This window comes from Microtus oregoni, unplaced genomic scaffold (genome assembly GCF_018167655.1).
Source record: "Microtus oregoni isolate MIOR12 unplaced genomic scaffold, Mior012 000027F_ref0000203, whole genome shotgun sequence".
Taxonomy (NCBI): Eukaryota; Metazoa; Chordata; class Mammalia; order Rodentia; family Cricetidae; genus Microtus; species Microtus oregoni.
Window position 1 is genome coordinate 21,770,694 of NW_024543086.1, and position 25,509 is coordinate 21,796,202.

The 25,509-nt window shown below is 40.9% G+C and overlaps 1 protein-coding gene across 2 annotated transcripts in view; it reads right to left on the reverse strand.

The window, feature by feature from the left end:
• The window catches only part of LOC121463856 (CREB binding protein), a 147,488-nt gene that overhangs the window by 99,740 nt on the left and 22,239 nt on the right, over positions 1–25,509 (reverse strand). For both annotated transcript variants that reach the window (XM_041676379.1, XM_041676376.1), the window contains exon 2: positions 12,405–13,114. In XM_041676379.1, the coding sequence (XP_041532313.1) occupies positions 12,405–13,114 (710 nt within the window). The remainder of the gene's footprint in view (positions 1–12,404; positions 13,115–25,509) is intronic.

A 25,509-nucleotide genomic window follows, 5' to 3' on the forward strand; every position in this document is an offset into this window, starting at 1 on the left:
AAAAAGGCCTAAAGAATTGTCTGCTCCTAGAAAGAAATAACAAACAAAAGTGCATGTGATTCAATGGGACCAGGTTCTATTTCAAGCGGGCAGGCAAACTTTACAATCATGAAAGTCAAGGGATCATGGAATCTTCCTCCATGAAATTTTCAGAGAGCTGCTAAAGCTAGCTATATGACAAGGGGGGTCTCTGCATGGAGGACCCGAGAGGCCAATGTGTGAAGCTGAGAACTGAAGCTTGAGTTGCACTTAAGACTCCAAGACGTTGGCAATGCCAGACCATGGGATATTTGCCAAGGAGAGCTGTGGACCCGGGTGGATGGTAGACTGCAGATATCAAAGCTGGAAAGGCAGAACCATTTAAGTACTTTGACATCAGACATGGAACTAGAAGATTTGATATTTGCCCTTCTGGGTTTCAATACTACTTCCATCCAGTATTCCCTCACTTTGATGTCTTTACTCCTGCCTTTGGAGAATGGTAATGTATAGTCTATAATGTTCTATTTTGGAAGTGTGTAATACGCTTTTTGATTTTACAAGGAGTTAGAGTAAACTATTGTCCTGAGTCTCTGGGAAGAACGAAGTCCTATTCTGCAGTCCTGTCCCAGCCACAGAAGAAGCAAGATGTGTCTGTCCCACCGATTAAGGTACCAAGCCACGTGGCCAACAGATAAGAATAATGAGCTAATATAAATTATAAGAGTTAATAAGAAGCCCAAGCTAATGAACCAATCAGTTTATAACTAATGTAGACCTCTGTATGATTTCTTTGGGACTTAAAAACTGAGGGGACCAGGCAGGACAGAAAGCCCCGACAACAGAACTAGCAGTTATCACTCTCCTCTTTCTGACTTCAGATGCAAAATGACCAGCTGCCTCAAGTTCCTGCCAGTATGACCCTGGAACTGTGAGCCAAAATAAAGTCTTACTAATTTGAGTTGCTTTTGTTAGGTGTTTTTGTTACAGCAATTGGGACTTCCACACTCAAGCTCACACACACTATAAATAAATATCAACAAAAGACTGGTATGGATGGAATTATGTTTTCTTCTCTAGAAAATCCCATGCTTTCAAATTTTATACAATAAAAAACTATTTTTGCCAGGCAGTGGTGGCACATGTCTTTAGTTCCAGCACTGGGGAGGCAGAGGCAGGAGGACTCTGAGTTCGAGGCCAGTCTAGTCTACACAGTGAGCTCCAGGACAGCTAGAACTGCACAGAGGAAACCCTGTCTCAAAAAAGACAAACAATTGTCATGATTTAAACAACATTCACCAAAACATTACAAAAGAGTCTCAATGTTTATGTCACACATTTATGGCTATTTCATGTCCTGCAGCAAAGTAGCACTCCTCAATCTCTACAAAACAAACAAAAACAACTAGACAGTGTGTAAGAGCTGCTCATATACATTTCATTTATGAGTATTCTCCCCTCATAATTGACATAACAATTCTTGGGGTACGTACTATTATTAACCTCATATAAAAAAGGGGGGGGAGAGGGAGAAACAGGAAAAGTGATTTTCACACAGGTAATAACTAAGAGCCTGCAAATGAACCCAGGAAGCTCACTTCAGAGTCCAAACTCCACTTGTAGAAGAATTATTTTCTTCTGCAGTTATGGTAAGGTACCTAAAACTGCTCTGCACTTCTGCCCAAAAGCTTTCCCTCCATTGGCTATACACATCCCACACTGCACTGTACTTCACTATGCTAAGGCATGTCATTTTACAAACTATTTCTGTTGTGATCCTCTAAAAGAGATGAAGTAATAATTTTTTTCTGAATAGAAAATTTCATTTTATTTGCATTATTTTTAAATTTAATTACATTTTTAATTGGGGATGATTGTGTGTGAGTGAGTATCTGAATATACACATGTGCCATGATGTTCATGTGGAGGCAGACGACAACCAGCAGGAGTCAGTTCCACCATATGGGTCCCAGGGGATGGACTCAGGCCATCAGGCTTAGCAGGAAGCACCTTTACCCACCGAGAAATCTTGCTACCTTCCTTTCTTTATATTATTTTAAGGGGAAAAAAAATGAGATAGTACACAAAGTGAAAAACATCAGTGTAGAACGAATAATATAAACCCAGAGACAGAAATTGGGATTCAAGCTAAAAATCAGAAAAATCAGAAAAGCAAAGCAGCCAAATCACTAGCCAAGTCTTATCTCTACCAAGGCTGGGCGACCGCAGACTAAGAAGACTCAGCAGACTAAGAAGCTTGAGCCTCTCTCTCCTCTCATTTTATATTCCCTCTAGTGCTGGGGTTAAAGGCATGACTCCCTAGTGGTGGGATTAAAGGTGTGAGGCACCACCACCTGCATTTGTTTCTGCATTGACCTTGTGTAGCCCTGGGTAGCCTTGAACCCGCAGAGATCCAGTCTGTCTCTGTCTCTCAAATCCTGGGATTAAAGGTGTGTGGCACCACTGCCTGGCCTCTAGTGGCTTTGCCCTTTTGATCTTTAGACAAGCTTTATTTATTAAAACATAAATAAAATATCACTATACATCAGATAAACATATAGTATTGTTTCGCTTACTACTAAATCAGATTCCCGACTGGACTATCCAAATGAAGATGGACTAACATCTTCAACATTCCTTTAACAACCAACTTGATTCTGCTAACTCTTTAATCACTACATTCTGTTAATCTATTCTTTTAGAACTCATATTTTGAGTGCAACTTCTAATTGGTATAATTAGGTTCACCTTCAAAGAACTTGTTAAAAATGCAAATTCTCATGCTACACCCCAAAATTGCTGAACAAAGCTCTGCCTGGCTCTTGAGCAGTTTGTAAAAGCCCAGCTTTGATTTTAAATCACCAGTTCCAGCTGATTGTGGCTGGAACCTGCATCTATGTGAAAACCTTTACTCTAGGACTAGGAAGAAGACTCCCAAGCAGTATCAACCTCCATCAAGATGCAGCATCTCAAAAGTCTCCTCACACATCAAAAAGGGCCTACTCTTTCTTAACCCTCTATGAAAATTGTTTGCAGTATCTACTTATTTTTAGTATCTTTTCAGGTGTGTGAGAAAAAACAAAAATGATTTCTAGGGTGACACACAATAGTAAATTTTTATTAACTTTAAAATCAGAAAGACTCTGGATCACTTGACCAGGTTTGCTGGTTAGCTTTTATTGTAAATCTGACATAACCTTGAAGAGGACTCCTCAATTGAGGTGTTGCCCAGGTCAGATTGGTCCATGAACTATGTCTATGAGAGAGTGTTGACTGGCGACTGATATGGGAGAGCACAGCTCATGGAAGCAGCACCATCTCTAGACAGGAAGGTGGGTTGTAGAAAGCTAAATGAACATAGCCATTGAGGAAGCCAGGAAAGTGTTTTTTCATGGATTCTACTTGAGTTCCTGATCTGACTTCCCCAGCAAAGGACTGTGACCTAAAAATATGAGCTGAAATTCTCCTCTCCATTAAACTGCTTTTAGTCAGCAAAAGCAAAGCCAATAGAAAGCAAATTAGAACATCAAGTAACACAAAACACTTCCCACTCTCTTCTGCAACCTTCTGCACAAAGCTACATCTCATCTCTCAGCACGTATCACACAAGAAAATTAATCTCAGTGTCTGTGTGGTTTCTAATCCCATTGAAATTCCTATTTTTTGGTTTCCTTCTATACGCAGGCCAACTATTTGGGTTATTTTCAGCAGCAAAAGCGACACAAGAAAGCTGGGCAGTAGTGGTACACACCTTTATTCCCAGCACTCAGAGGCAGAGGCAGGTGATTTCTGTGAGTTTGAGCCCAGTCTGGTCAACAGAGCAAATTCCAGGACAGTCAAGACCTACATAGAAAAACCCTGTCTTGAAAAACAAAACAAACAAACAACACACACAAAGGGGGGAGGGGAACCTGGAGAAATGGCTTAAAGGTTAAGAGCACTGGCTGTTATTCCAGAGGACCCAGGTTCAATTCCCAGCACCCACATGGTGGCTCACAACTGTCTAACTCTAGTTCTAAGAGAGCCAATACCCTTAAACAGACACACGTGCAGGTAAAGCACTAATGCACATACAATAAACAGTGACACAACTCCCTAAAACACAGTAACACATCAGGCTTTGCCACAGTCAAATAGAGACATGGTTTCCATTTGCTCCAGATTTGTGCCGTGCAGTGTTATCACTGCCAGTTTGTTTTAAAACTACTCTCTCTTTTCCCTATCCTTATAACTAACTGTTTCTTGCTGGTAGTGCACACCTATAAAGCCTGCTCACAGCAGACTGAAGCAGGAAGACCTGGGGTCTCAGGTTAGCCAGCTTAGGTTACAGACCGATATCATCTCAAAAACAAAAACAACAAAATCCTACAGCATAGTCTTAATCAGTCACACACAATTATAGAGGGGAAATAACTTAATGCTTAATAATTATAAGAAAAATTTTACAACTATTTTTATTTAAGCCTGTGTGTATCTCTGTGTTTATAGGTGCCAGCAGAGGCCAGAAAAGAATGCCAGGTCACCTGGAGCTGAAGCTACAGGTGATTTATGAGTTGCCTAAAATGAGTGTTGAGATCTGAACTTGGGTTCTTTGTTAGAGCATCAAGCGCTCTTAATTGCTGAGTCATCTCTCCAGCAAAGAATTATATTAATTTTAATAAATGAAAGAGAATTTCTGTTAAAATATAAATCGTTCAACTGACCCATGGTTCAGACTGCACAGTTCATGATTAAGAGGGCTTAAAGTCAGGCTGAGTAGAATATAAAAGGGTTCTGCAACTTACTGAGATTATGTGAAGTTAGTCACTGTCTTAACCTGTTCTGTGGAATTTAAATGCCTTTACTGTATACACACATTAGATTTATTTACTATATACCCTTACTATACCTATTACACACACACTTTAGATTTATTTATTTTATTTTATGTATATAAATGCTGGCCTGCTGTATGTGCACGCTCAGTGCCCACAGAGGTCAGGTCAGAAGAAGGGGTTGGATCCCCGGCACTGGAATCATGGATGGTTGTAAACCATCCACAGGTGCTGGGAATTAAGCCTCTGCAAAAACAGCAGGTACTCTTAAACACTGAGCCATTGCCCATTATTTTAATAAGAAGTAAATAGTTGGATCTTTCTTAAAATCAGAGTAAATTCATACTTTTCTGAAAAACACAGTGACAGCTCCATTAATTCAAAAGACCAAAATTCAAAAACAGAAAGCAGCCAGAAAAAGTTGACACATTTCAACTCAGTCTGGAGGGGAGAAGCCCCAAGTTTCCACAGAGACGAAGACAAAGAAGAGGAGAGTTTTGGGTCCCCACAGATGATACTGTTCAAGGAACTAAATCATGTCAACATAAACTGTCCAAGGAGGAGACAGGAGAAACGTCTCATCTCTCTGATAGGTTTAACATAGCACTAATAAAGAAAACCTGAAAAGCACAGAAAGAATCACAAGTCAATCTTACTGATGAATAATATGAAACAAAAATCCTCAAAGAAGGGGCTAGAGACATTGGCTCAGTGGAAAGAGCATTAGTTGTTCTTCTAAAGGACCTGAGTTCAATTCCCAGAATCCTCATCAGGTAGCACACAGGAAATCTGATATTTTCTTCTAGTCTCCCCAGATACCTGCACTAACATGCACATATCCACACAAATATATACATGAAGTTAGAACTAGTAAAATCACTCAGGAGGCAGAAGCAGGGGGGTTTCTGTGAGTTCAAGGCCAGCCAAAGCTACAGAGAAACTCTGTCTTGAAAAACCAAGTAAATGAACAAAAGAAATCTTTAAAAAAAAAAAACCTAGAGAAACACTAATAAAATTCAGCAATTACATTAAGTTTTAATTTTTACAATTACAAATGTGATTCAGTTTAGTATGAAGAAACCTGATAACCAAAGCAAAAAGATCTTACAATAGTTACTACAGATATAAGAAATGAGTATAATAAAACCTAACATTTAACATGAGAGACTGTGTCCCAATTTTAAAACACATAGCTGCCTCTGGCTGCAAATTAAAGCTCACATTCTCCTTAAAACACTAGACAAACTTCCAAAACACAGAAGCCTAAGAGGCATAAACATCAATAAAAATACCAGCAAGGATAAGACAAAAATACCAATAATGGAGAAGAATGTCTACTTGGAAACCAAGAGAATCAGCTGGAGAAATACTAAGAAGTTCACAAAGTGGCCAGACTCTAAATGACATCTGTACATTAATCCCTGTACTAAAAGAGCCAATTAAATAATGAAATGGAACTTGCCCCCCAATAACAAGAAAGCCCATAATAAATCAAAAAACAGAAGTGCACTATACAAAAAACAGTCACTTGTCGTTAAGAATCTGTTTTTCGGCTCTCTGCTCCTCCCTGTTCTAGAGACAGCCGCTTCTTTTTGTGCAGTGCCAGCCTCGTTCCAGAGACACGATGGTGAAGGTCGGAGTGAACGGATTTGGCCATATTGGACGCCTGGTTACCAGGGCTGCCTTCACTTCTGGCAAAGTGGACGTTGTTGCCATCAAAGACCCTTTCATCGACCTCAACTACATGGTCTACATGTTCCAGTATGACTCCACCCATGGCAAGTTCAAAGGCACAGTTAAGGCTGAGAATGGGAAGCTTGTCATCAACGGGAAGGCCATGACCATCTTCCAGGAGCGAAATCCCGCCAACATCAAATGGGGGGATGCCGGCGCCGAGTATGTTGTGGAGTCTACCGGTGTCTTCACCACCATGGAGAAGGCTGGGGCCACTTGAAGGGTGGGGCCAAGAGGGTCATCATCTCCGCCCCTTCTGCCGATGACCCCATGTTTGTGATGGGTGTGAACCATGACAAGTATGACAATTCCCTCAAGATTGTCAGCAACGCTTCCTGCACCACCAACTGCTTAGCCCCCTTGGCCAAGGTCATCCATGACAACTTTGGCATCCTGGAAGGACTCATGACAACAGTCCATGCCATCACGGCCACCCAGAAGACTGTGGATGGCCCCTCTGGGAAGCTGTGGCGAGATGGCCGTGGTGCTGCCCAGAACATCATCCCTGCGTCCACTGGCGCTGCCAAGGCTGTGGGCAAAGTCATCCCAGAGCTGAACGGGAAGCTCACGGGCATGGCCTTCCGCGTTCCTACCCCCAATGTGTCCATCGTGGATCTGACATGCCGCCTGGAGAAAGCAACCAAGTATGATGACATCAAGAAGGTGGTGAAGCAGGCATCCGAGGGCCCACTAAAGGGCATCCTGGGCTACACCAGGTCGTCTCCTGTGACTTTAACAGTGACTCCCACTCTTCCACCTTCGATGATGGGGCTGGCATTGCTCTCAATGACAACTTTGTAAAGCTCATTTCCTGGTACGACAATGAATTCGACTACAGCAACAGAGTGGTGGACCTCATGGCCTACATGGCCTCCAAGGAGTAAGAAGCCCGCCCTGGACCACCCATCCCAGCAAGGACACAGCAAGAGAGAGGTCCTCGGCTGCTGAGCAGTCCCTGGCCTAACTAACCCTTAACACTGAGCATCTCCCTCACAGTTTCCATCCCAGACCCCCAGAATAGCAGGAGGGGGCTTAGGGAGCCCTACTCTCTTGAATACCATCAATAAAGTTCATTGCACCCCTAAAAAAAAAAAAAATCTGTTTTTCTTCGGGGGGGGGGGTGTTGCTTTAGAGAGTGCACTTATGTGTGCAGGAGCATATGGAAGCCAGAAGGCAACCTTGAGTGTCACTCCTCAAAAGCTGTCTACTTCACTTTCCTGAGACGGTATTTTGTTGGTCTCATGCTCATTAATCAGACTAGGCTGGCTGGCACCAAGCCCTAGGGATCTGGTTATCTCTACCTCCCCAGCCCAGCCTGGGTGCTGGGGACTAAATTCACATTCTCATGCTTGTGCAGAAAGCAAATTATTGACCAACCTATTTCTCGATGGAAAAAGTTCTTACATTTACCTATAAGAGTGGTCCTTATCCCCATCTGCCATGAAAATCATCTATCATCTGAGGAATATAAATTCTAACCATGTCCAGCCATGTTCTAGAGAGTCTAACCTAGTTGGTCAGCAATGAGGTTCAGACATTAAGTGTCTTTAAAACTCCCCAGGTAATTCTAATGTGTGGTCAGGGCTGAGAACCACGTATGCGTTGACCATTGCCCTCATGAACAAAAAGCAACTGAACAGCTAGGATGTCTTTCTGCCAAAGATACAGCCAAAGATTAATAACTAACACAAGACAGTAGCTGAGGGAAGATGGACTACTAATATCTAAACAGACTGCACTGTAACTAACAGTTGAAAAAAAATACTGGATTGCTCTTTGGTTAAAATTAACTTTTTTGGTAAATCTTGGTTTATTGGGCCTCATGCTTACTAAACAAGTGCTATGCCATAACCAAAAGTGAGGTCAAGATTCAAGAAATAAGGAGACATAAGAAAATACTTTTCTTTTACTTTTTTAAGGGGACACAATGATAATCTTGATTAAATTGTCCATGTTGGTCTCCAACTCTGGAACACAAACCACCCTCTTACCTCTGTGTACCAAGCTGTTAAGACTACAAGTGTCACCATATCCAACACAAAAGAATATCTATAGTTTGGAATAGGGAAAGTACTTTTGAATGTGATATACAATATAAGGCAATAAAAGGGAAAAAATGGATGTTTCCATACAAACTGAAAATATACACCTGATAAAATGTAACAAGCATACTGTAAACATATTTAAAAAGAGGGAAAGATGTCTACTGAAAGTCTTAAACTTTCAATACTTAAAGAATAATAAGCTAAGGCCAGGAGGTGTGGTGCACACCTTTAATCACTGCACTAGAGACACAGAGACAGGCAGATCTCTGAGTTCAAAGCTGGCCTTCACAATGAGTTCAAGGCCTGCTAGCACTGTACGGTAAAACTGTCTCAAAACAAAGAATAATAAGCTATAGTTCAAAGGTAGGACACATGTAGATACCAGAGTTGGATCCCTAGTACTAGCTAGGCAGGCAAGCAGACACATACCCATGTGCACACACACAGCACACATGTACATACAAAAATAATCTGAGACAATAATTTGTAAATTTATGGAACATCCTAATAAAAATAATTTGAGTAGAATTACAAGTCTAAGAATACTAATATCTAACATCTAATGTTAGCAAGGATTTAGATAGATTCATTCAACATGGATAACGCTGAAATTTGCACAATATTTTTCAAAATATTGGTAATATCTATCTTCTTTTTAAAGTTTTATTTTTGTTCTAAAGAAGGCCTCACTTTGTAGTCCTGGCTAGCTGAGAAAGTGCTGTTTATCTCAGGGTGGTCTCAAACTTGGCAATAGTCCTCCTTGCCTTGTAAATGCTAGAATTACAGTAGTAGAACGTAACACTCAAGTTGTTTATTTTAAATGTCAGTATTATTTCATTAAAAATTCCCTCACTAGGGCTGGAGAGATGGCTGAACAATGTAAGAGCAATTGCTGCTCTTTCAGAGAACTAAAGTTCAGTTTCCATCACCCACAACAGGTATCATACATCAGCCTATATTTCAAATTCCAGGGGATCTGATGCCCTCTTCTTGCCTCTGGAGAGACTCACACGTGTAGCATATACACGAGACAAACACATATATAAACTTAAAAAAAATTAACCACACTTCCAAAATTTTCTGTCCCACCTGGTCCCACAGCAGTTCTGTTCCAAAAATACAGAGGCTTATATTAATTATCAACTGTTCAGCCTATTAGCTCAGGCTTATTATTAACTAGCTCTTACAACTTAAATTAACCCATAATTCTTGTCTAGCCATGTGACTTGGTACCTTTTCCAAGTAAGGCATGCTCATCTTGCTTCTTCTGTGTCAGGCTGGTGACTGCATCTCTGCCTTTCCTCTTCCCCGAATTCTCTTAGTCTGGTTGCCCCGCCTATACTTCCTGCCTGGCTACTGGCCAATAGTAGTTTATTAAAACAAATTAGTTATTAGTAACAAATCTTTACAGTATACAAGAGCATTATCCCATAGCACTTATTCACTTGCGCAAAGATATAAATGTACAAAATTATATAAAACAATGGCAACAGTGAAACACTGAAACAATCTAAGTATCTCGTCCATAGGGCACATATCCTATACCAAGCCAGATACTACTATGGTCCTATGAAGAATAAAAGAATCGTGTCTAACTTGGGTTAACCAAGTTTAGAGTAAAGTTGTCTAGATCTTTTTTTTTTTTTTTTAATTTTTATTTTCGAGACAGGGTTTCTCTGTAGCTTTTTTGGTTCCTGTCCTGGAACTAGCTCTTGTAGACCAGGCTGGTCTCGAACTCCCAGAGATCCACCTGCCTCTGCCTCCCGAGTGCTGGGATTAAAGGCATGTGCCACCACTGCCGGCTTTGTCTAGATCTTTTGCAGTATGTAATACCATGGAAGCTCAAGTTTAATGAAATGTAGGCTTGCATTGTTCTATAAATAGGAATTAGAGGGATGCCTATAATTAAGAGCACTTGTTCCTGCAAAGGACCCAGGATCAATTCCCAGACCACATGGCAGCTAACTCCAGTTTCAGGAGATCTACCACTCTCTTCTGGCCTTCATGGGCACTGTACACATGTGACACACAGACATACATACAGGCAAACATCCATATATAAACAAAATTTTTAAAACACTATTTTGTAAATACTAGTTTTAAAGAAACTCTTAGGCATGCATGATGGCAATCTCTGTAATCACAGTACTTAGGCAACCCATGCGGAGGACAGTTACAAGTTTGAGGTCAGCCTGTTCTACACAACCAGTTTAGACCAGCTATGGTTACAAAATGAGACCCTCTCTCAAAAAACCAAGTGGGGTCCTTCCTAATTTTTAAGACTTCTCAATAATCCTGGAACCAAAATGTTTGACAACTGTTGTTATGACAATTTTATATTTTAAGCATAATCCCAGTTCTCCAAAAAAATTAAAAAATAAAAATTATTTTAAACTGGGTAGTTTACAATATGAATTAGAAGAGTCCAATAACTGATCTACCTAGAGGCAAGAAGCTCATTAAAAATCTCCTTGCAATACAACTGTGAAAAGGGTGTAGATGTACAACACACACTTCTGCCAAGTACAACTACAAGTAAGTTTATGTTCGCCCTCTACTAACTTTAAAAAAAAGTGTAATTTTAATGTTAGGACTTACTTCACTTTTATTTCTTAAGTTAAAAAACAAAACAAAACATTTTCTTATCAATGAGAGCCTCAGGAATTTACACGTCTGCCCATATTCTCAACTATCTAGGAAATTGTATTCTAATCAATTCTCCTTTGCCCTTCTTTAGGACTAATCAAATTCACAGAACAGTCCTCCTGGAATTTGCTGAACTGCACAAAATAGGTGCACCCAGTGGCTGCCATTCACAAGTCTTGGGTCACATAGTCTCTAAAAGGTTTGGTATTTCAATGGCAATTAGCCTGTATTTTTCTCTCTGTGTATCCTTCTCTCATCAGTCTCCATCTTTGTTAGCTGCGTCACATCTTGTTACTATCCTTCCCTCTTCTCCAAGTTCAGATCCTGTTATACACAGGAGTTGCAGGGCTGCTGGCTGCAAACTCCAGCCCAGGCCTTTCTCTAGAACAGAGATAGAGACCATGCAGAACAACCTTGGAACTATCCAGAGAGTTATTAAAGCCCAGAGTGTTGGGCTTCAGTGAGTCAACCTCTCCAACAAGTTCCCAGGTGATGCTAGTACTGCTGATTTGAGGACCCCCACTTTGAGAACCACTGCTCTGATGTTTTCACTGGGTCACAAGGGTCTACAATCCCCTGGCTTTACTCAGTCCCTCTTCACTATCAACAGTGGCAAGAGCTAACCACCTTAAAACATAGATTCTTTATGAGTAAAATAGAGACTGTGACAATAAACATATTGCCAAGTGTTGTAAAGAAAAAGGCAGACATGAGGATGTACTTCATCAGCTGAGTAAATAAGCATCCTTTATCAGATCATCTGATGCATTAATATGTTGATTCTCAGCAGAAACTGCCCTTCAACTGTGTGGTCCCGTTTCTGCATGTTTTCCTCAAAGATTAAAAACTGGCAATCGGTGACATACATCTGTAATCTCAGCACTTACAAGGCTGCAGCAGGAGGTTCATGAGTTGAAGACAGCCTAGGCTGCATGGGAGTTCAAAGCTAGCCTCGGTTTACTCAACAAAATACAATCTCAAAAAATTTTTTTCTTCATTTTAAATACAAGAGGTAGAGATTTTTTTTTATCGGAAAGAAACTCCAGAAAAAAAAAAATCTGTCTCTTTCATGTGACATGTGCAACTCTCAACAGAAGGGATAAAAAGGAGTCATATATAGCCCCATGCTGCCATGTTACATGCTCACCATCAGTCAAGAAGCATTCAAGCACTTCAGCTCACTTACCTTGGTCATGCCTCCTGCCTGTGCCGTATTCAGTCCAGCATGGCTGGCCATTTGCGGGGAAACCTGTGTCAAGGTCTCAGCCAGCACACTGCTTGTGGCCCCCTGCATGGTTGGAGCAGGGTATGGCATTCCAGCTCCCCTTCCTCTTCCAGCAGCCCCAAGAGATCCATTCATGACTTGAGCCTGCCCTTGTTGAGCCTGATTCATTAAGCTATGGCCAGAGTTACTATTGAGAAGTCCTGGGTGGGTCTGGTTGAAGTTAGCATTCATGCAGATCCCAGGTCCAGTCTGTGATGTGGCAGGGCTACTGGTCACCAGCCCCACTTGCTTTTGTGCTTGCGGATTCAGTGCTTGGGAGGCAGGGGGGGTGGGCCCAGAGGTGCTGGCGGCCTGTTTGGGCAGGCTAGGGGTTGATGAGTCTCCCTGGTTCAGAGGGCTCTTGCCCATGGCACCCAGGCTGGCCATGTTTGTACTGTTCGGCTGCCCCTGAGCCTGGCCACCAAGGCCCTGTTGTACAGGGCTGCTGGCACTCACATTTCCTATCCCTGGGTTGATGCTAGAGCCACTGCCTCCTCTAAGAAGCTCCGACAGTTGTTTATGTTTGGATGCAGCATCTGGAACAAGGCTCCCACTGTTTAAAAGACTTAATTCTCCATTAGGGATCAGCTCATCAGGAAGATCATTTTCCAAGTCAAACAATGATCCAAAATCTAGAAATTAAACAGAAATGGAAATGAGAATCTAACAAAACATAACAGCTCTCCAACTGACATGTTACTATGATCTTAATCTAATGGAGCGTTTCACACAGACCACTAGCGCATCAAGAGTATTTATCAAACCGATCTGAAACATCATTTGGGGAGATTAAAAAAGAAAAAAGATTTTTTTTCAAATTCAGAAAAAGGGATCATCAAACAACTATGAGGAAGGGCCAGTTCTTTTCTAAAAATCAAATCCCAAAACAGTAATTAAACAGTACAGTACAAAGGAAAACTCAGATATACAAATTAAAGAAGAATAACGAACCTTTAAAAATTTTCTAAATTAAAATGTTAAAATGCTTTTAAGAATGCATGAAGCCAGATGAGGTGATACATACAGGTAATCCCAGCACTTGGCAAGTGGGAATGGGAGAATGAGAGGTTCAAAGTCAATCTTGGTAATTATAAATATATAGAGTTCAAAGCCATTTTAAGCTACATGAAGTCATGTATTAAAAACTAAAAAGTAAATTGAAGCTGGGCGGTGGTGGCACATGCCTTTAATCCCAGCACTCAGGAGGTAAACGCAGGTGGATCTCTGTGAGTTTGAAGCCAGCCTAGTCTACAAAGTGAGTTCCAGGACAGCCAGAGCTATACAGAGAAACCCTCCCTCATAAATAAATAAGGGATGCGCAAAAAAAGTAACTAGATATGAATTCTATAAAGATCAATTTAGGGTAAATTAAACTCAACCTAAGCAACTGCATATCTGAAAGTTAAACTATTTTTTAAAAAAAAAAAACATTAAAAATGTCATTTGTGGTTTCTCAAAGGGTTGAAAATACACGTATAAAAATACAGAAATAGAGCCGGGCGGTGGTGGCGCACACCTTTAATCCCAGCACTTGGGAGGCAGAGGCAGGCAGATCTTAGTGAATTCAAGGCCAGCCTGGTCTACAAGAGTTAGTTCCAGGACAGGCTCCAAAGCTACAGAGAAACCCTGTCTCAGAAAAACAAAACAAAACAAAACAAACAAACAAAATACAGAAATTAAAAAGTGGCTAAAACAGTCAAACTTAGCTATCCTTGCACTACATGAGAAGGATGATCACACAGAAAATGAGGAGCATAATGACTCCTGTTATAACAAGACATATAAACAAGGCAACCATCCAAAAAAGATAAAACAGTAAACAGGTCAGTAAACAAACTAAAATACAAGAAATTTCCTTTTCCTGGCTCCTTTCAAAGTAACCCTCCTTTGCAGCGTAATCCTATGTGCATCACCTCTGTTCCTTCATTTCCCAACCTCCAGTGTGCTCTTCAATTAGCAGTCTGTCTATGAATGTGCAAAGAAAGAGTGTGCAAACTATGTCCACCACAATGTTATTTGTAACAGGAAGGGAAAAAGAAACCCAAAAAATAGCACGCAAAGGCAATTCAACCTAATGAGATTCAACAGATGAGATTCCCTGCACCAGAATCCCAACTCTTCTACACTAGCGCTCCATGCCAACTGTACAACTTTGGGTGTCTTACTCTGTACTTCATACTCTCCTTATCTAGAAGACAGAGCAATAATGACTCCTACACTTGTAGGGGTGTTCTGGGTACTAGATGAATTAATGAATGGAAATCACTGAGGTCTGTGGGTAATAAAAACTTAACAAGAATTTGCTATTATAATCGGGTAGGTGGTGGCAGACACCTTTAATCCCAGCACTTTGGGAGGTGGATCTCAAGTTCCAGGACAGGTAGAGTTACAGAGAAATCCTGTCTCAAAAACTAACAATTACTATTACAAAGCTTAATAAACAGCTGTACATTACAAAATGTTTTAAGTAATTACGATATAGTAATCATTAGTAATTACATTATATATAATTACTATATATAGTAATTACATTTCTATAGTAAGGAATGTAAGAATATATATACATTATGGAAAAGCATGGAAATGGAAAAACATATACAAATGGCACACATGTAAATTAGAACAATGGCTAGAATGTAACTAGTCAAAAATAAAATTATTGAGGTAGTGAATGTAATGTTGAGTATGGGAGGTTTTCTTTTTTTAAAAACTGCTACCTGCTATCCTTTAGAAATTTAAGAACTTTAAGCCAGGGTAGCAGACCATACATTCTAGTTGCCCAATCCTCTCCTACCACCATCACCTTTCACTGTAGACAAACCCATGTAGCTCTGAGGTGGCTGGCTGGGAGTATCCTGAGTAAAGGTAGCATCTTCCCTGGCCATAGGAAGAAAACTGGCCAGATAAAAGAAAAGCACCAGGGCCACATTCTAGTGCAGGAGACAATCCCACCAAAGCTTGTTAGCCAAAAGATTCTGTTAGCAAGGGTTATTCGAAAAAGTCTCTCTTTTCATCACTAAATTTCTTCATGAGCCTATTGAAAGCATCTTGCAACCAGGAAAAAAGTCACCACCACCCATCCACACTGGATGGGCACCCGGAGGAAAAAAAAAGAAAGGCAGCATCTAAATTGGTAGAAATTTAATTGACGGAGCTGGAGCACAGAAATTTATTGATGGAGCACAGTAGTTAAGACCATATACTGGTCTTCCAGAGGACCCTTAATTTAGGTACCAGAATCCATGTCAGACAGTTCACAAGAGTCTGTAATTCTAGCTCCAAGGAGATCTAGATCCTTCGGCCTCCACGGGAGCACACACACACACATGCATGCGCGCGCACGCGCGCGCGCACACACACACACACACACACACACATGCACACCTACATATAATTAAGAAACTAAATAAGTATTTTTAACAACTGAATTGGTAAAGTCTAAACTGCTAAATTATCCAGCCTGGAACCTTCCTACCTTCAAGTGTCTTGTTTTATGAGAAAATATACTTTTAACCATTAACCTTAACTTCTAATTCAGATGTTTCAGCTGGAACCACTGGGTACACACTTTTTTTAGCCATTAACACAAGTTAAAGCTGTGGTGTGTATAATCCTTCTGTATTCTCTCTTGGCTGGAAACCACACTCCAGCTCCACTCAGATATTCAACAGTACTACACAGACTTCCTTAGGTTATCCCTGAAGAACTGCCAAGTCCTTCTTTGACCTCCCCAACATTCTCTGAATCTACTAGTCTAGCAAGTCAATTCTAACACAATGCTATAGCTTCCCACATGACTATACTAAATGAGGTACAACATGCAGAATAAACACACATGGGTTTTGCAGTACTCATGTGAATAAAAAAATTCATTTTCTCTCAGGACTTCGGTGTGTATCACATAAAATCATCACACCCTTTTATATATAACCACAGTACACTTGTCAATTCAGAAAGTATAATAGAGTTACATTAACATACTAATCCTATTCAAACTTCATGGCTATTCCAATGCCTTTTATCACATTCCTTTCCCTTATGAAAAGCCAATTTAAAATTTAGAATCCCTGATATCCCTGTCATCTTAATCTACGTTAGCCACTGGTTTCAGTAAGCAACACCGCCATTTATTTATTTATTTATTGGCAGGTCCTTCATATAGGGTGCCTAAGGGATCACTAGCTTGTCAATTTGAAGAAAGGGATCTTATCCTTAAAGAGCAGACCACCCAGAGGATTCTCTTATTTCCTACTGGGTCCACCCATAGTTCTCAGCTACAAAATTATCTGAAACTTGGAAATTCACTAAGGTTGCCAGGTACGAATCATACCTGCTGGAAAGCAGTTCGGTGATAGAATGCTTTATCCACCATGTGTATCAAGACCCGAGTTTGAGCTCCACTACAGGAAAGGGGGTTTTAAGTTCACAATAAGCACTCTCTCTTCCATAGACAATATTTTATGTGCTGCCTTCCAGACTGCTTCCTGACCCCCGATCCTGGCTGACACACATGCACTCAATCCCTCCCTCCCGGCTTCTCTCTCTCTCTCTCTCTCTCTCTCTCTCTCTCTCTCTCTCATACACATTCACACACACACATATTTTAGTGCTTTACGAGGGGGTGATTTTTACTTATGTGTGTGTGTGGCAGGGAGTGAAGGGTGCACATTGGTGCAGTGCCCAGAGGACTAGACAAGAACTGGAGTAACAGGCAGTGGTAAGCTACTTGAAATGGGTGTTTGGAACCAAACTCCTCTGTAAAAGCAGTACCCATTCTTAATTGAGCTAATCTATCTCTCCAGTCAATTGTTTTGCAGAAGGTCCTTAATATGGCTACCTCTTCAGGGTCACTGGATTGTAAATTTCAAGAAAGGAATCTGATTCTGGAAGGGCAGACAACCCAGAAGCTTCTCCTGACTAGTCAGAACTTTGTTTTTTCTTTTTGGTTTTTCGATACAGGGTTTCTATGTGTAGCTTTGAAGTCTGTCCTGGAACTAGCTCTGTAGTCCATGTTAGCTTACTCAGGAGAGATCCACCTGCCTTCTCCCCCAAACACCCCCCTCCTCCCCCGCCGTCAACCGCCCCAGTGCTGGGATTAAAGGCGTGTGAAGTCTCTTGTTTTCAGTGTAGTTTTCCTCAATCCTTGAGCAAGAACAGGAAACTTTATCCAAACCAGTAAGTCAAGTATGCCAAAATCTAGTTTCCTTCCTATCTGCCTGGGATAGAACGAGGAGACCATGTCAGACACTGAAACAGCAAATACAACCTAAGAATCTTCCTGTGGACTTTTTTAAGCATCTCAAGCACGCTTCCCTGAAGAGGAAGGCAGAGTCAAAGAATGGGGCTAAGGAAATGTTTAGGTAAATTCACTGGGCCATATCAGGACCCCTCCTTGATGAGGACAATGGAAAGGGGGAACCCAGGAATTCAGATTCCCCACTTAACACCTGGCCATATGTCCTTTAGGCAAACTACTCTTCTTCATACTAAAACTCATACCCACAAAGTAGAGATAACCACGTGGAAGAATTATATATGATGATAAAAGCTGGACTACGACATTCTGTGCCACAGATAGGGGTTAATCTATAACAACCTGAAGACAACGAGGTATGGTGACACACACTTTAATACACCACACTCAGGAGGCAGAGGCAGATGGATCTCTGTAAGTTCCAGGGCAGCCAGGGTACACAGCAAAGCCCTGTCTAAAAAGTAAACAAATAAATACTTGACCATTTACCTTTGATATTTGCCCATCACTCTACCACTCAACAATCGGACCAGTTTTCATTTACATAGTATTCTACTTCTTATCAAATGCACAAGCACTTTTATAATTGTCAAGAGGGTGTTTTCCATGATAATTACTTTGGTTTCAGCTTTTACTAGCTTGTTATCTTTTGTCTTTCTTGATCACTTTTCTCATCCATTCAAGCACACTTAACAGCTGTTTGGGTGCAGCTAGAGTTGATCAACTGTTCAACTGTTACATCCTCATCTACCAGTTCAAATACATGAAACCAGCGCAACCAAATGTCTTAGGTGCTGCTTTTTCTGTCTGTTTGTTTTGTTTGTGTTTTGTTTTTGTTGTTTTGTTTTTTTAAGACAGCTTCTCACTGTGTAGTCCTGGCTCACCTGGAACTCACAACGTAGATGTGTAGACCAGGATAATCTTAACTCACAGAGATGTGCCTGTCTTAGCCTCCCATATACTGGGTCTAAAGGCAAGAGACACCACACCAGGCTCAGGGTGTGGCTCTTTTAAAAGACAGATGGTCTGCAAACAACCCATCACTCCTGTTTCCACCACGTTTTCCTATTCTCTAATTTAAAAATTCAAAAGCAAGTGAAGACAACAAGCCAGAACACCATGACATAGCACACCTGGGCTTTCTGTGCACCATAAAACCCCAACAGTGTGTTGAGTAACAATAATCTAACCCATCTTAAGTTCCACAGGGTCAGCTCAGCTTCAAAGCCCATGCAGCCTCTTTTTCTCTGCCAAACACCAGAGCCCTGGGAGAATACAAAGCTGAAGCTGCAGACAGGCCCATCAAGGGCCTTTGCCTTTAGCAATAGAAGTCAAGGTCACACATCTACCAACACCTCCAATCACAGTTCCTGGCTTGAGACAAGAATGTTTCTTCCCAATACTGAGGTTTCCTGTCTACCAACCTGAAATCCGTATCTTTAAATAAGCTGATATGCTAGAAAATGAGTTTCCCCATTTTCACTGAACCACCGTGAAGTCAAGGAGGTAAAATGTGGAAATAGAAAGTGTAAGGACTTAAGACAGAAGACCAAGTAAAATAACAAAGGATGCTTCACTGTTAGCTGAGAAACTCAAATCAACAGTTTGCAAAACTTGCTCAGGTACCAACCAATCACTTCTGAGTGCTCAAAGATAAATGGTACCCCACACGAGCTGTGAGCCAGAAGAGATGGGTAGACATCTGTAATTACAGCACTCGAGAGGCTGATGCAAGGTTGCAAGCTCCAGAATAGCCTGGGCTATAGAGCAAGATTCTACACAGAAGAGCCAAAACAAAAGAGCCAGAACAAAAATCTAGATCTGGCTAGAGAGAAAAGGAGAAATATTAAGGGGGTGGGGAGAAAAGGAGAGGAGAAAGTAGGAGGGAAGGAGAGGAGAAAAGGAGTGAAGGAAGGAAAGGAAGACACCAAGATAGAAACATCAGTATCTCAAATTTAACAATGAACTACTAATACTAATACAGACACTAAGGGGGGAGGGGGAGCAGATCATTTTACACAGTCAATCACCAGGATTAACCAAGCACAAAGACCTGTGACTGTAGTCTTAGCCACTTGGAAAGCACAGTCCAGAGAGTTATCAACGCATCAAGACTGTCCTTAAAAAGTCCCAGGTGTAGAAATATACAACTGTAATCCAAGTTTTTCAGGAGGCTGAGACAGAATCAAAGACTCAAGACCAGCCTGGGCAATTTACCAAAATTTAAAATTAATATAATGGGGGAATCTTAAGGCTCAACTGTAGAACACTTGCCTAGCATATTCAAGGTCCTGGATTAAATTCTTAGAACCCCAAACAAACAACAAAAAGCAAGTAAGTGGCTAAATCAATGTGTGCAGCCAATAATATCTGACATAGGTTTCATACGCACCAGTCAACAAATCACACACAAAACACACCTTCTTTGCATTTTCTAAAATACCCTCTTTTCTTGACAAGCAGGGCATACATAATTCCTGCACCTGGGAGGTGAAGACAGGATGATTTAGAGTTCAAAGCCAGCCAACTCTGTTGAAACACTATTGTAAAACTCAAAAAAACAAAATTAAATAATAAATAAAAATTAAGGAGATGGCTCAGTCAGCAAAGTACTTGCCAGATAATTATAAAAGTTCAAATCCTAGCACTCAAGTTTTGTTTGTTTGTTTGTTTTTAAAGGAAGGTATGTATAGTGTTAGATACTAGTAATCCTAGCACTGAGGAGCACAGGCAGACATCTGGGGCTCACTGGCCAGCCAGCCTAAATAAAGTCAGTGAGCCTAAAGAAAGTTCCTGTCTTCGAAAACAGGGAGAACAGAGCTCCTGATACCTGGCCTTCACACACATACACAAACACAATACAAACTTTAAAAATCAAAAATAAAGTACCTTTTACATTTAGAGGCTCCAATTCTCTGTACTGACAGAACTGGCATCTGTATAAAGCATGTTGACAAACCATTTTCTACTGGCCACAATGAATTCTAGAAAAAAATGAATTCTTGTGCTCTACAGATGTATCAAACAAGTTGTAAAAGTTATACTACCAAGCCGGGCGGTGGTGGCGCGCGCCTTTAATCCCAGCACTCGGGAGGCAGAGGCAGGCGGATCTCTGTGAGTTCAAGACCAGCCTGGTCTACAAGAGCTAGTTCCAGGACAGGCTCCAAAACCACAGAGAAACCCTGTCTCGAAAAAACCAAAAAGTTATACTACCAACTTCACTTTGTTACTCCGGCGGGTACAAGCTCTGTGAAAGCACTGAGAAGCTATATGTCCGGCTCATCACTGTCAAATTAGTGCCTTAGCGTAAAATGCCAGGATCAGTTATTCAATAAACAGCATAAGTGCATCAATTATACAAAGCCAATTTTAGCAACTTCTTATCTAGTCAAATATATAAAACAATAACCTTAACATTTATTACTACAATTTAAAAACAGAACAAAAACTAATAAATTCTCTTGGAATGTTACATTTTTTTGACTAATCTTTCTCGTTCCACTTTTTTTTATTTATTTATTAAAAATTTCCACCTCCTATTTCCCTCCCACTCCTCCCCGTCTCCAGTCCTAAGAGAAGTCAGGGTGCTCTGCCCCTGTGGGAAGTCCAAGGTCCTCCTCCCTCCATCCAGGTCTAGGAAGGTGTGCATCCAAACAGACTAGGCTCCCCAAAAAAAGCCAGTAGATGCAGTAGAATCAAAACCCAGTGCCATTATCATTGGCTTCTCAGTCAGCCCTCATTGTCAGCCACATTCAGAGAGTCCAATCTGGTCACAAGCTCGTTCAGTCCCAGTCCAGCTGGCCTTGTTGAGCTCCCATTAGATCAGTCACTCGTCTCAGTGGGTGGACGCACCCCTCACAGTCCTGACTTCCTTGCTCATGTTCTCCCTCCTTCTGCTCTTCATCTGGACCTTGGGAGCTCAGTCCGGTGCTCCAATGTGGGTCTCTGCCTCTATCTCCATCCATCACCGGATGAAGGTTCTATGATGATGAAGGTTCTAAGATATTCATCAGTGTGGCTATGGGAGAAGGCCAATTCAGGCGCCCTCTCCTCTGCTGCCTAAGGACCTAGCTGGGGACATCCCCTCTAGGTTCCAGGGGAGATTCTGGCATCCTAGAATCCTTCACTCTCTGGCTACACCTCAGCATTCCTAAGCCCAGATCCAGAGGCTGACACAAAGGCTAGCCATAGAGGAAGAAACGGTACTGGGAGAAACAAATGCTGGGTTGAATTTTTAATTATGTGTATGTGAGGTATGTACACACAAGTGTGTGTGCTTCTGGATGCCATAAAAGGGTACTGGATCTAAGAGCTAAGTTACATGTGGTTGTAATCCAACCAATATGAGTTCTGGGAATCAAACTGTGGTCCTCTACAAAAGCAGCATAAGTTCCTAACTGTTGAGCCACCTCTCCAGCCCAAGATATTATTTTGTTATATTCATATTTCCCCCATTTCCAAGAGTGAAGCACCCTTCCCTGGAGTATTTTGCCTCCCACCACTTTCTAGCACCTTTACTCTCTGTGAAAAACATCTTCCTTTAGGTTTCCCTTTGGTATTCATTTGTACTATAACTGACTACCCAAATGTTCCTCTCAAATCTTTTAAAAGCTGAACCCTTCTTTTCAACTACCTTGGAAAAACTAAGAAAAAGAAAATTTTAATTCCCAAGTCATTCCTAGATACAATGTGAGGTAATACAATCCACTACACACACACACACACACACACGTACACATAAATATACCTATATCAAGATATCATGTTATATATGATAAAATATGTGATTTTTGTCAATTTTTCAAAGTAGCGCTTGTTTGTTGGATTTCTGTTTGTCTGAGACATGGTTTTACTGTGTGACCCTGGCTGGTTTGGAACTCACTATGGAGACCAAGTTAGCCTCAAAATCATAGAGATATTCCTGCCTCTGCCTTCCAGGTGCTATAATTAAAGGTATATGCCAATACATTTAGCCCAATTAAAAAATTTTTTGTCAAAAAACCAGAGGCAAGACATGCTGAAAAGAACACATTTAAAGACATCTGGGTAGACACTTTCATTGGGCTACTATTTTTAAATGAACTGGGACCCATCCTATACTTTCTCAATCTATTTATCCAAATATTAGTAATGATACACAAAGATAAAGGGCTGTCTGAGATAATGAAAGAGCACCAGTGACTCCAAGTTCAAATCACAACTGTCATTACCATTGCTCTTTCTGACCTGAGAGTATACAGGCAGGCTATCCACAGGATCATAGCTGAGGGAACTCAACAATAAACTGTATACATCAAGTCTCGCATGTAATAAGAGCTCAATAAACATTATTATTGTCACAGTCACTCAAAAGCTGACAGCTCAACTTAAGACAATGTCACACCCACATTGTAGGACCTAGGTACTACTATGTTCTCTATAGCTCAGCCTCGATAACATCAGCATGAATGACTTAAGCCCATTTTGGAAGAAATAAAGGCTTACTTAGCCTTGGAAATCTGTAGCAATTATAAAAATATATAATGGACTAGTTCTCCAATGACAGAGTGAGGAGAAAGAGCAGTTTTATTAGCAACTACGCCAGTGTACGTTTATCCATGCAATTACACGAGTTCCCAAAAGATACTGAACTTTTCCCCCAGTGATTGTTAGGACATAATTAAAGCAAGTCTCTCTAAAATCTTGTGTATTTCTGGCTTCTTTTATGCAGACACACTACCATATAATTACTACAGAATACTAATATTTTAATTCATTCTGGCTTATTTGGCTTGTTGTTTTGGGGGGGTTGTTTGCTTTTTAGTTTATTTGGGTTTTTTGTTTGTTTGTTTGTTTTAAGACAGGGTCTCACAATAGAATTCTGAATCTGTCCTGGAATTCACTATGTAGATCAGGCTAGCCTAGAAGTCACAGATATTCATGTTCTCTGTCTCCCAAGTACTGGCATTAAATAAAGACATGCACCACCGTGCCCAGCTTTTTATTCTGAATAGTGGTGATCTGTGTAAAAAAAAATCATCTCTTCCCCCAGCCCTCCTCTAAAGTGGAGAAGTCATCTGCCCCTCTTTGCAGAATAAACTGGCCAGGTTTATCTCAGTCTTGAATAAGTCATGTTACAGGAGCATTCATCCAAAGGCATTCTGAGGCAAAAACCTACCTAGTGAGCACTTAAAATATTTACATTAGACACACTGCACTATTTGAAGTAAACAAAAGGAAACCAAGCAAGGTATTTACTGAAACCCACTGAATAAAACTGCAGAACCTTAGAAAGTATCATGTAGATCAAAGAGAAATATCTAACTTTAAAAATGTACTTTTAGCTGTGTGATGGTGGCACACGCCTTTAATCCCAGCACTTGGGAGGCAGAGACAGGCGGATCTCTGTGAGTTCGGGGCCAGCCTGGCCTACAAGAGCTAGTTCCAGGACAGGTACCAAAGCTACAGAAAAACCCGGTTAAAATAAATAAATAAACAAACAAACAAACAAATAAAAGAAGTGCTTTAAGGGGGTTGGCAAATGGCTCCTTGTCAGGGCCCATACGCCCCAACATAGAAACTATTTCTTCCTAACTGGACCGGTATGGGTAAAAGTGTTTGCTGCCAAGCCTTACAAACTGAATTTGCTCCCCAGAACCCACATGGTACAAACACATACACAATAAACAGATAAATAATGTAAAAAAATATTTTTAATGCACTTTAAGGTCAGGTACAGTGATTAATAGCTAAAATCCCAGCTGGGAGGCTGAGGCTTACCAAAAAGGCTAAGGCCAGTCTGGGTTACACACAAAGTCCCAGGATAGCCTGGGTTAGAAAGTAATACCCTGTTTCAAAATAAGTAAAAATAAAAGGAGAAAAGAAAATCATACTATTTTCAAGAATTATCTGATCTGAAAAAGATAAACTATTTCATACGATTCTACTAAAATGTGAGCATTTTATTGTTTCCACAGACACACTTCATGACCACTACACACTAGATAGCAGAAAGCTTGTTTCACTGAACACTTTTTAACTTCTACTTGAGGAATTCAAGACAAGCAAGGTATGACAGTAACACAAGCCCACAATGCAGCACTCTAAGGAGATGGAGGCAAGAGAATCTTCAGTTCTAGACCAGACTGGGCTATTTAACAAGAACTTGCACAAAACAAATCAAAACTTAACCCAAGACCAACTTATCTGAGTGTTCTTTATCATGTCCTAAACCACTGAGTCCTAGTAACACAGTCATTAGCTATGTTAATTCTGTACACTTAATAGTCAAAGGGAAATGCCATCCCCAGATTACTAAAGTGGCTTAAGTTTGTTTCATCAGTGTGTTCACTACCTCCCTCAGCCCTGCAGAATAGAGAAAAACCTTCATAAATATAAGGATGGTACAGGAGGCAGCTGTCACAAGAGCAGGGCCCCAGATCTATCATGTATAACCTAGAAACTCCTACTGGTTACCATGATTGTCTGGGACAAGGGTAGGAAGAAGGGGTTCATTGTTTTCTGCCAGCATGGCTGAAAGAGATTCAGATCCCAGGAGGATGCGACCAGCTGCCTGGCCATGCTACAACTCAACCAATTGCTGGGGGAAGAGGATTATCCTATCAAGAACAATCCTGGAAGAAAAGGAATGTGGGTACTCAGCCAGAACTGGACCAAGAAGCAAGTAATGAGACCCAGGCCATGTCAGACTCTGCAGTTACATATCAACATAACAAGCAGGTAGCAGCATCAAGTCAGGAGAAAAGGACAAAGCGCATATTCTGGAAATCAAAC